Source organism: Anguilla rostrata, chromosome 11 (assembly GCF_018555375.3).
Source record: "Anguilla rostrata isolate EN2019 chromosome 11, ASM1855537v3, whole genome shotgun sequence".
Lineage (NCBI taxonomy): Eukaryota > Metazoa > Chordata > Actinopteri > Anguilliformes > Anguillidae > Anguilla > Anguilla rostrata.
Window position 1 is genome coordinate 3496470 of NC_057943.1, and position 15949 is coordinate 3512418.

The window sequence follows — 15949 nt, forward strand, 5'->3', positions numbered from 1 at the left end:
ATGAAGACAATTAGACTGATTTTTTTTTTTTTTTTTAAATACTAATATATTTCCTATTTATAGAAAAGTCCATCCATATAAATTCAGAGACAGGATTTCAAATCATCCATCACTGTGTAACGGCATCCCTAATTATTTGGGGGTGTTCACTTTTAAATATGTAAACATGTTACACGTGTCTAGATACAGAAAAGTGCCTCAGTCTGTGGGGATTGGGCCAGTTATGCAGGAGTCAGAGAGAGATTTTATTTTATTTTTGGTTTCACCTCCAGCGCCAGCACCATCCTGCCCTGAGCCAGACCCTGCAGCAGGTGTGTCAGCACAGAGAAGCACTGAGGACTGGCATCCATCTCCCCCTGGAGAAAACAAGCACACAGTCAATATCACACACACACACACACACACACACACACACACACACACACACACACACACACACACACACACACACACACACACACACACACACACACACATATATACACATACACACACACACACACACACACACACACACACACACACACCACATATATACACATACACACACACACACACACACACACACACACACACACACACCACATATATACACATACACACTAAGGACTGGCAGCCATCTCCCCCTGGAGAAAAGAAACACACAGTCAATATCACGCACATGCACACACACACATACACGAACGCACGCACGCATGCACGCACGCACGAACGCACGAACGCAGGCAGGCAGGCACACACAATCTCACACACACACACACACGGACACAGCAGGCCGCCCTTCCGATAACGTTTAGCCAAATCACTTGTTCATGTTCCCCGACACAGAGTGGTCTCTCCCCCGACCATCTGTACACTTCAGCAGGATTAAGATTATGCGCCGAACATCTGTAAGCGCTTACCTTGAAATCCCCGACGACAGAGTCGAAGCCAGCTGCCACAAGCACCAGCTGGGGCTGAAACTGAAACGGAAAAACAAATAACACATTTAAACAGATTCAATTACGGTCAAACTGCCTTTGGTACTTCAGTTATACACACACCAGACCCAAAAACACAGAATGAAAAAATAACATCACAGCAGATACGTCTGCAAGCTGGCAGTCCAACAGAATGGTTGCAGTCAAAGTCTGAGGTGATTAAGTATGTCATTCAGGGGTCAGGCTGCAGCGGTATTGTTTGTAAGTCAGGGATCAGGCTGTAGCACTACTGTATGTAATTCAGGGGTCAGGCTGTAGCAGTACTGAATGTAAGTCAGGGGTCAGGCTGTAGCGGTACTGCATGTAATTCAGGGGTCAGGCTGTAGCGGTACTGTATGTAATTCAGGGGTCAGGCTGTAGCACTACTGTATGTAAGTCAGGGGTCAGGCTGTAGCAGTACTAAATGTAATTCAGGGGTCAGGCTGTAGCGGTACTGCATTTAATTCAGGGGTCAGGCTGTAGTGGTACTGTATGTAATTCAGGGGTCAGGCTGTAGCAGTACTGTATGTAATTCAGGGGTCAGGCTGTAGCAGTACTGAATGTAATTCAGGGGTCAGGCTGTGGTTCGGTTCTAGCGGTACTGTGTGTAATTCAGGGGTCAGGCTGTGGTTCGGTTCTAGCGGTACTGTGTGCAATTCAGGGGTCAGGGTGTGGCTGGGATTCAGCTGTACTGTACCTCATAAGCCACTGGGAGGAGGAGCTGCTGGAAGGCTGAAATATAATCTCCATCTTTCATTCCGATCTGCAGCAGAGAGGGAAGAACATGAGCTCCACCGGCGTCTCTTCACCAGTACGTAGCATTAAAAGAGCAAAAGTTCATTCTGCAATGTTTTTCAACTCAGCACCACATTGTCTCAATGCACACCATATACCGAAGGGCTGCCGTGTTTGTATCCCTACTATTATAATTACACTTTATTTTACGGGTTATATAAAATGATGTTCTCTGTCCTATTCCACACTGCTTGTTATTTTCTGACTGAATAACTGTGAGTCAGACAGCACAGCACAGGCCGGCATCCTTCAACTCCTACAGGCCAGGAGCACAAAAGGCAGTTGGCAGCAGAAGTTCTACTTTTCTGCCTAATGAGGTGGCTTGTCCTTGTTCTTGACACATACACACAGTTGCACAGCCTCTCCTGGTGGTTATAAAGAATCGCTGTAAATAATTATTTTTGGTATGCTGTTCACTCTGTCAGCAGACAGAAATAAATTACCCGTATAATTGGACAGAGTGTGAAGTGTTTTCCTGACTGGATTGCCTCTCTAAGACAAGGATGGATTACTCCCCCTTAACCCAACAATCGTTATTCTCCACCACTCCCTCAGTCCGCAGCGGACTCAGATTAATACCCTTTGATAAGATGCCTAGTCATGTGCTTGGTGCTCAGTCAGTTAGACAAAACACTTCAGTTTGATCCTAATCTCAATATTTACTTTTAAAATATTTACTGGCTTAAAAATTGAGAAGTGGCACTGACAACACACACACAGACACACGCACAGATACAGCAGGCCGCCTTTACAACAGAGTTTAGGCAAAACACTTGTTTATGCTTAATAAAACAGAATGTACCAAACTGAATGCTAACTGACACAGAGAAATAAAGTGGTGTGTGTGAGTCAGTATCCTGTTCCAGGGCTACACTGATAGAAATAAAGTGTTGTGTGTGAGTCAGTATCCTGTTCCAGGGCTACACTGATAGAAATAAAGTGTTGTGTGTGAGTCAGTGTGTCCTGTTCCAGGGCTACACTGACAGAAATAAAATGGTGTGTGTGAGTCAGTATCCTGTTCCAGGATACACTGGTAGAAATAAAGTGTTGTGTGTGAGTCAGTGTCCTGTTCCAGGGCTACACTGACAGAAATAAAGTGTTGTGTGTGAGTCAGTATCCTGTTCCAGGGGTACACTGAGGGCACACTGATAGAAATAGAATGGTGTATGTGAGTCAGTATCCTGTTCCAGGGCTGCACTGAGGGCACACTGATAGAAATAAAGTGGTGTGTGTGAGTCAGTATCCTGTTCCAGGGCTGCACTGAGGGCACACTGATAGAAATAAAGTGGTGTGTGTGAGTCAGTATCCTGTTCCAGGGCTGCACTGAGGGCACACTGATAGAAATAAAGTGGTGTGTGTGAGTCAGTATCCTGTTCCAGGGCTACACTGAGACTGAGGGCACACTGATAGAAATAAAATGGTGTGTGTGAGTCAGTATCCTGTTCCAGGGCTACATTAATAGAAATAAAGTGGTGTGTGCGAGTCCCTACTTTGTTCCACGGAACGTTGATATTGTAGCCTTCGCCGTTTCCTGTGCCCACGACGCTGCTGTCCGACTCAGGCAGATGAGGCCAGAACAAGCCCTCTTCATATCTGTGCACGGAGAAGTACAGCACGCTGCCGGAACACAACACATTTACTATGAGTTTACTATGAGGTATTTATGAGTTTACTATGAGTTTACTGAGTTTACTGAGTTTACTCTGATCTGATTTTACTCTGATTTTACTAAGTTTACTCTGATTTTACTATGATTTTACTCTGATTTTACTCTGAGTTTATAATGAGTTTATAATGAGTTTACTCTGATTTTACTCCAAGTTTACTGAGTTTACTATAAGTTTACTCTGATTTTACTCTGATTGTACTCTGATTTCACTATGGTTTTACTCTGAGTTTAACTATGAGTTTACCATGAGTTTACTCTGATTTTACTACGATTTTACTCCAAGTTTACTATGAGTTCACTACAAAGAGTCAGAGAGGTGCAGTACCTGGGATCCTCCTGGAATATGTACTGGATCCCCTGGCCGTGATGCACATCCCAGTCCACAATCAGAACTCTGCAGCAAACACACAACAAGAGCGGCTCAACCACACGGCTCGCTTTATTAAGCACCCACCGTGCGGCCTGTCCCTGCACATCCGCCACCACTCCTCTGGTTTCCCTTCATAACCGACTTCACATATCCAAACGCAGCCGTCTCAGTAATTCAGCAAACTACACCGCACAGTTCAGGCATCAGGCGGATGCTCTCGTCCAGAGAGACTAGACACACGATCCATTTATAATGGCGGGATATTTCCTGAAGCAGTCCAGATTGAGAGCCGGCGGTCAAGGTTAAAATGGCAGTGCCCCATCTGGGAATCGAACCTGCAAGCTTGGAGTTGTAAGGCCAGTTCACTAACCACTAAACTGCACGGCCACTCATAACCAGTAACTGCACAGTAATGGAACTGGTGCACAAGTCACTTTGTCTGGCATCTCAATTAATTAAGAGGCTGGTCTGCGTCTTCATCACACAAAGCAACGCATTTTAAACAGTGGAATCCAGGAGTCAATGCTGTGCTATAATAGCACAATGCATTAAACTTGTTTATATGCTAATCCAGGTTGTAACAGTTTGTCCTTGTGTCTGTCCTTGCACTCATCTGTGTCTTCATTCGTCTGTATGTGTCTGTCGTCATGTGTGTCTGTGTGTTGTGGTCTGTCTCACTTGTCTTGTGTGTTGTGTGTGTGTCTGTCTGTCTGCATGCTCTGTGTGTCTGTGAGTGTGTGTGTGTGTGTCTGTCTTTGCACTCGTCTGTGTGTGTGTGTGTGTGTGTGTCTGTCTGTCTGCATGCTCATCTGTGTGTCTGTCTGTGTGTCTGCCTGTGTGTGTGTGTGTGTGTGTGTGTGTGTGTGTGTGTGTGTGTCTGTGTGTGTGTGTCTGTCTTTGCACTCGTCTGTGTGTCTGTCTGTCTGTCTGTCTGTCTGTCTGTCCGGCTTACCGCTCCAGGCCGTGTCGTCGCTGGGCGTAGCGAGCGGCGATGGCCAGGTTATTGAACATGGAGTAGCCGTTCATCTTATCAGCCTGCGCGTGGTGACCTGGAGGTCTGGGAACACGAAGGACACAATAACTTATTACACACTACTTATGAGAGACATGGACAGAGAGCCCTGACATCAGATAAACCAGAAGCTGCAAGTATCTTTGCACAAGGACCAGGGATCATGGGCATGCTAAATAATAAAAGAACAAAAAAAAAAAAAAAAAGGCGTGAGGACAATTGGAATTTGGCCCTGATAGCACTGATAGGGACAGCACACAGCAAGCCATCAGTTACAGGCCAGCAAGTCTGAAATGTACTGCAAGTCACCTTGGGTCAAAATATTTGTTTACGGTCCCTTTGATGGACAAGAATATATAAGGTACATACATCAATATAACTAACATGAATATAGAGTACCTCTCTACTGAGCCATAATATACACGTGAATGTTTTAAATAAAAATCTTTTTCATAATTATTATTATCAACATCGCCTCATATCTTACTTATTTCATTCAGTTCATTGACTCGGTGCACGTTACCTAGCAACAGAGAATCCATTTCTCAGCTCTGACGCAATCACTTTGTCCACAAGCTGCAGGACGGACCCAGCGGCCAGAGTGGCACAGAGAAAGGACTCCTGTGGGAATAAAAGCAGTGAGTCCCCGCAAACACCTACACTTCATCACCAAACCATAAGTCCCCACAAACACCTACACTTCATCACCAGACAGTGAGTCCCCACAAACACCTACACTTAATCACCAAACCATGAGTCCCCACAAACACCTACACTTCATCACCAAACCATAAGTCCCCACAAACACCTACACTTCATCACCAGACAGTGAGTCCCCACAAACACCTACACTTAATCACCAAACCATGAGTCCCCACAAACACCTACACTTCATTAGCAGACTATGAGTCCCCACAAACACCTACACTTCATCACCAGTCAGTGAGTCCCCACAAACACCTACACTTCATTAGCAGACAGTGAGTCCCCACAAACACCTACACTTCTACAGCAAACACACCTATACGTCTACTGCAAAACACCTCACATTCATTCAATAGTGTGGAAGCACATGTATGACATCATCCCAGAACTGATCACACATGGACATGAAGCTCAGAGAACACTAATTCAATAATGAGATGAACAGAGTGGCAAATACTCACAGGATGGAGGTAAATGGAGTCGTACGTGTCAGAGAGCAGCCTGAGCTCGCTCTCGGCCATCCTCTGCGTGGACTTCATCCGCTCGACATACTCTTTCCTGCACGCGCACACAAAGGAAGCTTAGCATCCATCTCAATCATGGACTTCACAAACCGTCAATCATGTACGACCGACACACACCAAGAAAAAATACCCAAAACAAAAGTGTTTTCAAGCCACAGCCATAACGCGGACATCAATTCAAAAAAACTTAAAGTGACCTACGAGTGCACCAGCTGGAGCTCCTCTTCAGTCGCGGCCCGGGCCTTAAATGCGAAGGACAGGGCACAGTGACACACCAAAATATCAAAGAGCCATTCAGCAGACAACATTACATTACAGGCATTTAGCAGACGCTCTTATCCAGAGCGACTTACACAACTTTTTTTTTTTTTTTTTTACATAGCATTTTACATTGTATCCATTTATACAGCTGGATATATACTGAAGCAATTTCGGTTAAGTACCTTGCTCAAGGGTACAACGGCAGTGTCCTACCCGGGAATCGAACCTGCGACCTTTCGGTTACAAGTCAATGGAAATAAGTGACAAGAAAAATGATCAGATCAGCAGGGGCTTTATCTCTAACTGGAGACCATTGGTCTAGACCAATCGGGGACCCACTATACTACACTGGGGGGGCAGTGTAGTATAATGGATAAGGAGCTGGTCTTGTAACCTGAAGGTCACAGGTACGACTCTCAGGTGGAACCCTGCTGTTGTACCCTTGAGCAAGGTACTTAACCTGCATTGCTTCAGTATATATATTCAGTATAAATGGATGCAAATGTAAATGCTGAGTAAAGAAAGTTGTGTAAGTCGCTCTGGACAAGAGCGTCTGCTGAATGCCTGTAACGTAATGTAATGTAATGAATCACGGTTTGCTATGTTTGTCCCTTACCTCCACCCGTACACAGCGGGAGAGAAGCCCCTCCCTCTCCAGAGTCTCCATTATGGTGGTCACTCTCTCCGGACATTCTGGATGGCTGCAGCGTAATATACACCACATGCTTCAAACACAGCTGTTTTTCACAGTTCTCCATTTTATAAAATATTACAGGTCTTAGTCAATCACATCTGAGATGGACAAGACTGGCTAGACAGAAGGAAATGAGAGACTGTAGGATTGTATTTGGAGTATTGACTCCACCCACCCCGTGTCTTTTTTTTTTTAATTGCATGAAAACAAACTCCTACATCATTTCTCCAGACATTATTTCACTGGAAGTGCTAAGCAAAAAGTTGCACTTTAACTATTTTAGATAGTTAATAAATGAAACATCCCATTTAGAAGAAGAAAGACACACAGAGGAGCACGGATTCAGCAAATGTGCGCAAAGACAGAGAATGCCAGTGCAACACAGCTATGACACATGGTTATTTTATAATATTTTCAAGGCAAAAATCCTGCCTTAGTATGCTGTTAAGTATAAAATAGTATATACTTAAAGTACACTTCAGCATACTGTTTTTTTCACATACTGTCTAGGGCCTACAGGAAGACAGCTGGAAAGCAGGGGAGGTGAAACAAAATGGCGACCAGCCAGAGACAGACTGGCAGCCAGCTGCAGAGCTAAGGTGGCAAACCTGCTGTCCCAGAGGCAATGGTAGCGTGCGAAGGTTTCTGAATACACCAGGCCTGTCCCAGCAGCTTTGGGCTTGCTATGCAGGTCCTGCAAACACACAAACACACACACACACACACACAAAAACACACAGTAAGACACTACACAATTATCAAAAATTATGTCAAATAATATCAATATCATAATATCAAATTATACTGTATCATCACATTGAACTGGTATTGGAAAAAAAATCCTAAATTCTCAGGCAAATTATTATTGCCGTTGAAAGCAAAATCTGATACAAGAGTCCAGTGAATATAGGCTACATTTTTACATTTTGACTGTCCACAATTGGCTTCTAATCCTGTCACACTAAATATTAATCCATGGCCTAAAATAGAGTTTATTTTGCCCCCTTTGAAAACAAACTATTTCTATTCACCCACTGGCTAATTGTCTAGAGAAATGGCAGGCAATGCAGCATAGAATGAACAATTATAGCACATTCATGCTTATAACTATCACATTAGCATTCACACGACACATGAATGATATCCATGGAAATCCGATTTGAAAATAGTGATATTCAATTACATAGCTTTATTTGGGTAACAACATCGTGATAAAGTGACTGCAGTTAAACAACAAGTTAATAAAATAATAATATTCAAACATGCATCAAAAAAATTACCAAAACTCTCAGCCCGACAATATCACATACTCAACCCCCCCCCCAGCAGGGTTATTGAAATTTAATGCATATCTGGTAGGGAGCCTGTCTTAGCACCTCCATACCCTGATGTTGTCATGGTGGTACTTCCCAAGTGTGTCAGTCACACAGAGTTTGATAAGAGTTCTCCACTGAGACAGGTAACAACAACAAACAAACTGGTGCTCAGGCCTTCATGCCAGAGAAATGGGCATGCAGGCCAGGATGGGGGGGGGGGGGGGGTAGTGGAAAATTAATCTCTCACTTCACGGTTTATGACTTAATGCATAAACTTCCATAAAGAAACAGGCTACTATTCGCAAGTACCGGAACAGAGTGGCTCACCGCTTCTGTTGCATTCTTAGAGGAGAACCTTGGTCTGTTTCCTTACAATCTTGAAATATTATATTCTTTATTTTTTTTTCATATTTACAGTCAACTCCAAAACTACTGCTTTCCTACTCAAGGTTCCTGCAACTAGCACGACACTGCAAAACCGTGAACATTATTTCAAATACCGGTACTGAAGTATTCGCAAGACAACGATCGTGTCAATGGAATCGATCCTTTTCTCATAAACAGGTACACTAGTAAGACCAGAGCTGGGCGCTACAGTAAATACAAAGCCAACACAGGACTGAAAAAAAAAAAAAAAAGACGCACTTTCACCCTCAATTGCTTTTGTGAAGGAAGTATCTGGAAGTATGGCTATGAATAACCGTTACAAAATGAGTATTGTGCCTTGTCGGACCTGTGTTTTGTAGTTGTTCCAATGACCTTCGGTATGCACTTATTGTACGTCGCTTTCGATGAAAGTGTCTGCCAAATAAATGTAATGTGATGTAATGTAATCTGCCTTTTTCCCTGTATGCAGCTGAACGCAAAGCCAGTACCAGGTTTTTGAGCTGGTTGGACATCTCCTCCTCTCCTTTACTTCGATCCATCCTCCCTTTCTTCCGAGCCTCCTGCAGAGTGGCCTTCTTGATTGTGGGCTTGCTGGTTTTCTTCTAAGGTAACAGAGTGAGAGAGAGAAAGGAATCAATACAACATTAACTACAAGGCTTAACAAAACACAGCATTTTAGAATACAGGAAGACGGACCTGGAGAACTATCCAAATGACAACCCAGCTAACACAAACTGTTACTGTAATGTTTTGTTAATCTTCATAACACTGCCAGTACATAAAAGAAACATTTTGTGAGAACGTTGTCTGTTAGCTGGGAAGTGCAGTGCAGTGTGGAGTGCAGAACAGAATCTGATTTTTTTTTTAAACCATTTTAAGACAAATAAAGACTCCTACCTTGAAACTACCTACAGCTCTGATCTGTCCCAGGTAACACAAAGCCTGACTCTGCCTGTCTGAAGCTCTGCTAGTGCTCGCTACCTTTACCTGACGCAGCTGGGGGGTGGGGTGAGGGGTGGGGAGGGGAGGCACAGAGACAGGCTGGGCTTCGCTCTTCTCACAAACATTAAACACCAAGAGTACAAAAGTCCAGGAGGGCCAGCTATATCCTGCTGCCAACCATGAGCCTTCAGATTGAAGATTAAAAAGTGTTTCTGTATTTTTGTTCAAGACGGCACAGTGCTAGGAATTAATACTTCGCCAGGGCCTACCAGCTATACCCAGATGCCGTCAACGAGCCTTCAGATTGAAGATTAAAAAGTGTTTTTTTTTTTTGTTTTACCCTCAAGTTAACGAGCAACTAATCACATGTCATTGGCACACATGCATGTCACTATAATGATTAAATCATTGCATGAATTTTCTATAAATGCTTCGATAAATCAACAATCTGGAATGACAATAAAACTTACTAAAACCTACTTTTCAGGTCCATGAAATAAAAAAATATTTTCTCTAATTATTTTTCCACTGATTTTCACATTTTTCATTTCACTATTGCTACAGACCAAAGGGTACAATTCCACTGTTTTTGAGGGCCGGCCATCTTCATTCATTTATACAATTCCTACAGTTGAGAGCGTCACAAAAGGAAAAGGGTAAGAAATGCGCTTTTTAACGGTCTTACTTTTGACATGGAGTCAGGTGATCTGGGAGAACGGTGGGAGCCTCTGAGCACCCTTGACCCCGGGGGGTCCGGTTCGGAATCCATGTCGGATTAAACCTTCCCCATAAAATAATGGAGCCTGCAAGCAAGGGGGGGAAAAAGAAGACGCAAAACATCAAAATATCTTCTATCACTAGTTCTGTGACCTTTCGTGTCCTTGACCCGTTCAGGAGTAGGTTTTTTGGAATGTTTTTTTCAAAACTCTCAGTCAGTGTTCTAGAACTCCATTGTTTTTAGTTGCCAGCGGTGATTGTTACATCAGCGTTAGAAGGTTCAGTGAAGAACGTTCTAATCACGTATTTGTGACCTCACACATTAAAGGGTTAATTACCACATGGAATTTATTAACATGGAATAAGCAGTACTGTACGAAGAAGTGAAGAGATGCCATAACACAAAACACAGAAGCTACAAAGAAAGAGATCCTTTCTCGAGAAATCTTTTAGAAACACTGTACACACTGAAGCAAATACATCAATTCACAGCATTTTCAAGGTTTCAAGTTGTTTACAGCTGAACTTGGATACAGTATGTTTGCTTTTGTGCTGTGCAACATTATTTCTTGAACTGGCCAGTTCCAAGCAGAGCACACATATATAACATTACTGTTGACAGTTTGATTTCTTCAGTTTAAAACCAGGTGCAATTACAGAACTGTCTTATGCCTCCAAATAACCAAGATAAAAAAGAAAATATCTGTTTTTTAGGAGATTCTTGTCCACCACCATATTTCACCATTGGTATGACAGCATGTGATTTAGAAATTACCCCCCCAGGTCTGTGTTTCGTGCAGCGCGTTCGCAAGCGAAGTCTGTATTTTACTCGAATTTACTGACATTATCCCCCTGGATATGATCGAAAATGTCAAGGCTCTGCTCTGGGTAACAGTAAAATACGACCCCAAATCACAGAGATGCCGATTCGCACAGGACTAATATTATCACATGACCTCTGTGTTTGGCGAAATATGGTAGCTAATTTGCGGTGGAATTTTTTCTTTACAAATTACGGACAAGGCAGATTCGCACGGGATTAAGATCACAGACGACCTCCGCAATTATTACAAGTTACTAGAGCTCCCCAGGTAATACTAGTCCCGTGCGAATAGGGCTTAAGGCTGAATTTGAATTGGAACCGGGTTCTCTGGTTAGATAGGACCAAAAATGAACATCAATCACACACTCAAACAAATTGAATATCACAATCAATACACGGTACTTGTGCTTCCAGAACACAGCACATGTGTTCAGAATGTTTACATTTATTCTGGGCAAAAACACTGAATCCTATTTTACTGCAACCTTTGTAACAATGTTTGAAACAAACAGTGGCAAAGGCATAATTTAAAACAATTACGTCTTCATCTGGGTCAAATAGCATTCATACCACATGGGTGCAAAGAACATGTGACATAAGAATACTGTAGCCACCCACCATATTCAGAATATTGTTGAAGCATTCAATACAATCAAAAATATTTAGTACATATCCAAAACAAAGAAAAAAAGTAGATCAAGTCAAGTTTATTTAAAAATAAAAAAACTAAAATTAAAAAAAAAAAACATTTAAAACTAGAAGAGTGCACTCAGTAGAATGCAGATCTCCGCCAGGGACTCCGCCAGCACTCAATCTATTTCAATGGACAACGATGATGGAAATTAATTCAAATAAAACACTTGTCGTTGACCGATTTGCAAAATATTCGAGAATATTTCGAGTCCTTGGCCTGCTGTCAGTATGCACAACAAATATTAGGCTGATCGGTCCAGTAGCATGCGATATTAGCTGCGGACAGAGACACAAACACACGCGACCAAACACATGATTCCCTCCAGGGTCCGCCTGGCGGAGATAACAATTAACCATTATCCATTTTGCATCATTAACCAAAATGAGGCAAAACAAGAGCATACAATTTAAAGACAAACTTGACTTGACCTGACTAGACTAGTAGGATATCCTACCCCTTTCATCAACATTTTTATTCATAAAATCAAGGCATGCGTGCCTGTTAAGGTTTAGCACGACACAGTGTTGAATATCATCACGTCTCTTTGAACGTGGTCTTTTTCCACACGTCCTTTTCAACAGCCATCTAAACATGCAGTCCTCGCTGTTACAAAGTAACGACGGCGCGCGCAGCTGCCTGAACGCTGAAAGGTCTTTCCTACCCAAATGCTCAGAATTTCTCATTTGTATCATTGAATAAAATTTGGCATAAATTTGATTGCTATTCGTAGGCTTTTCATTCTCAATTATACCTACAAGATTTCAGTGTAGAATTATATGTCGAATTTTTAGCCACAATTCATTTTTTTTTTTACTGTGAATGAAAATGTTAGTTTAAGGTGCACACAATAACGTCGTTTTAGCAGCTTCCAGTAAGCAACAATCTTTAAGCACACCAAACTTCAGAGAAGGCTGAACAAAAACAGTTTCCCATTACTTGCACATGCAAGCACTAACGTAGATAATTTTATAGACTATTTCCATTGATTGTCATTAACCTAGACAGGGATCTACTATCAGTAAGGCTGCTGACAAGACAAGTTTAGAAATCTTAACAGTATTTCGCCAGCGCTTCAATAGTTTGCCTGTAGCAGTAGCAGATAGATTGGCTAAGCATTTGATAAACCAATCACTGGCTTAACATGTCCAACTAGCTAGTTACCTTACCCACGACTTTTCACCTTAATTTTCACTAGATAAATAACTATTGCACGATCTGCTACCTTTTATTTCAATGTATTATAGCGCGTACGCAAGGCAATAAAAATGACTGGCTGCCCAGCTAGCTGGGTGCAATAGTGCATCCTACGTACTTGACATTTTTGTGTTTTTTGAGGAGGGGTCGGCTCCGCGCTCACGGGTAGCTAGCAAGCTAATTGTTGTAGCTAATAATAATAAACGCGCATTCCCTCGGCTTTTAAGTGAGCATAATCCGTTTGCAAACCTCGCTGAAAGTCACCGAAAAATGAAACATGTCATATGTAGTTACCGCCAGTGAGTAACATAACACATACTGTAAAATAAACTAAATGTGATATCTGTACTTACTTTCAGTTGTAACAACCGCTTCAGCGCTAAAATTATAAAAAAATGTACACGCCCCTAGCCCGGCTAGGGCGCAAAATGATGACGACATCTGGCTGGGGTTCTGTATCTTGCAGTATGACCATCTGAGGTCGCTGTAATAACACCTTTCTACAAGAAATGCATTGCTTTGATGCAGTTGGCCTACTGTACACGATGTAGCGCGGTTCAGTCAATGCGCGAAATAATTTTAATTATTTTCATGCAACAGATTTAAGCTCTTTTGAGCAACACAGAAAAACTGGTTTTAGGGCAGTTTCAAAACAAAATTATACTTACAACTACCGGAAAAGAAAAAATCAGGTATGTGCACCCACACTAGCCCTCTCTGGATCAGACTGGAAACCCCAGCTCTAAAACATGTAAAGCATCTAATTAAGAGAAATTAACAGCTCGTTAAAATTCTGAGATGGCAGTTGACGTTGAAATGGCAACCAGCATACACGGTGGTCCCCCAGGACCGAGTTTGAGAACTACTGTTGTATAGTTCTTATATATACAGTACATACTAACTTGCTACTGAACTATGGAGTTAGGACATCCCATGTGAGAAAATAGCATGCTGAAGTGTACTATTTTATACTTAAGGATACTTGAAATATAATTAAAGTTTATATCAATTATCCTTTGTATACAGTCTTTTTCACACGGGAGCTTTTTCCTGTTTTAAGTACATGCTCATGCAACTGTGAACCTATTGCTACTGCATAGTTTATTCTTACGACATGCTTGCAGTAGTTACCTAGTACCCTCATTGTCTCTGGTACCCTCATTGTCTCTGCCCCTATGATGTAGGCTTACCACTTAGTGCCGATTCATGCCGATGTCAGCCGGTGCCGATAAGAGCGTCTGATATATAAACAAACAGATAATATTATGCAAAGCTTTTCTCATCACTTAAGGCTGTAGTTTATGGTGAGTGGTAATGATACAGCTTTTTTCTTTTACTTTTTTTACATTACATTTGCATCATAAAATTTGCACAATCAAACACTTGCACAATCCAAACAAGCAGCTGCGAAAGATTAAGTGAACAACCCCTAACGTAGCCATTGAACAGTTATTCAAAACTGTTTTTTGTTTGCCATTTTTCTCCCATTTTCTCCCCAATTTAGTCATTATACCAATTCCCCGTGTGAATCACGGTCCTGGTCGATGCGCTGTCCTACCACATGCCTCCTCCCATACATGTGGAGTCACCAGACACTTCTTGTCACCTGACAGTGAGGAGTTTCACTGGGAGAGTGTAACACACACGGAGGTTCACTCTATCTCCCCCAGATCCCTGCTGACCAGTAGGACCAGTAGGAGTCACTAATGCAACGATCAGGACTCATACCCTCACCGGCTTCCCACCTGCAAACGCTGCCAATTGTGTTCGTAGGAACGTAGGAACGTCTGACCCCGCTGCCGGGGATTGAACCCGGGTCTCTGCGGTGGTAGGCGAGTGCTTATACCTCTACACTACCCAGACGGCCACTATAAACTTTTTTGAACTTTGAAAATATACAGACATTTTGTTTAGTTCAAAAGCAAGGCTATATCCATTTTCAGCAGAAAGTAAAGGAGTAAATGTGCACAAGGCTGCCATCTTGTGGTAGATTTAATTTAGCAGGACAGGCAGCACCGTTTTCCTACAGAATGCCCAACGGGCACACACCACTTCTGCTTGAGCTCTGCCCCATCATGCTGTTAATCTAATTGGTTAGAGTGGATGAACGAAAGCTCTTTCCGAAGCTTTGCTTTTAAGACAATTACATTCAACATTCTGTTACGTGATAATAGAAAGGAATTAGAGGTCCATTGTGGTCCTTTGAAAGTCAATAAATAAAAATAATGAATCAATGAACATCATCAAATGATGGTAAAATGGAATGCTGGAATTTAAAATCAATTGGAAACTTTTCAGCTGTGATTCCATTTGGGGAGGGGGGGGGGGGGTGTTGAATCCAAGGGCCCTGATGGACAGGGGGACTCAGAAAATATGGTGTGGTTGGAGTAATTATGTAGAGATGGGGTAGCTTGGGGTGGTGGGGCTCAATATGAGATCTTTTTAAGGTGCCCAAAAGCGCCCCTGCATGTGAGTATCTTCAGTTCCCAAACAGAATATTTAAGACCTAGATCAGAGTTTAGCAGCTGATTGACGGCATCATGTACTGCTCATTAATGAAAGAGATATCCCTGAAGGGTCAGGGTCAATTTTTACAAGTTTATGTTCTCTGAGACAAAGCCAAAGTCTAAGTTAAAAGTCAGCTCGGTGTAAGTACAGGGACAGGGCTTTTCAAGAATGAACTGTCAGCTTTGTCTGTAGTATAGATCTAATGTCTCACGCCCAGATTTAATGTCTTTTTTTGGTAAACAGACTGGGAGCATTTTAAATAATATAGCATTGCAAAATGCACATGTTTAAAATGCATGATATGGCAATAATGAAGGAAATTAGGAAGGGCCAGACTCATGTGTTCTTTTATACACATGACTGAGCAACATGCATTTTC

At 42.3% G+C, this 15949-nt stretch overlaps 1 protein-coding gene across 2 annotated transcripts in view; it reads right to left on the reverse strand.

Moving 5' to 3' along the window:
• hdac6 (histone deacetylase 6) overlaps window positions 1-13534 on the reverse strand; it is a 26097-nt gene extending 12563 nt beyond the window's left edge. Inside the window, exons 1-14 of one of the 2 annotated variants that reach the window (XM_064300535.1) lie at window positions 13416-13534; window positions 10320-10437; window positions 9181-9294; window positions 7598-7683; window positions 6912-6996; window positions 6236-6276; window positions 5972-6068; window positions 5329-5426; window positions 4746-4850; window positions 3749-3817; window positions 3245-3371; window positions 1657-1722; window positions 903-962; window positions 267-356 (exon numbers count right to left, since the gene is read on the reverse strand). In XM_064300535.1, coding sequence (XP_064156605.1) covers window positions 267-356; window positions 903-962; window positions 1657-1722; window positions 3245-3371; window positions 3749-3817; window positions 4746-4850; window positions 5329-5426; window positions 5972-6068; window positions 6236-6276; window positions 6912-6996; window positions 7598-7683; window positions 9181-9294; window positions 10320-10403 — 1122 coding nt within the window. In that variant the 5' untranslated portion in view covers window positions 10404-10437; window positions 13416-13534. Of the gene's footprint in view, window positions 1-266; window positions 357-902; window positions 963-1656; window positions 1723-3244; window positions 3372-3748; window positions 3818-4745; window positions 4851-5328; window positions 5427-5971; window positions 6069-6235; window positions 6277-6911; window positions 6997-7597; window positions 7684-9180; window positions 9295-9589; window positions 9675-10319; window positions 10438-13415 lie in introns of those variants that run through there. The other variant, XM_064300536.1, reaches the window with a different exon arrangement.
• Between the last annotated feature and the right edge of the window lie 2415 nt (window positions 13535-15949).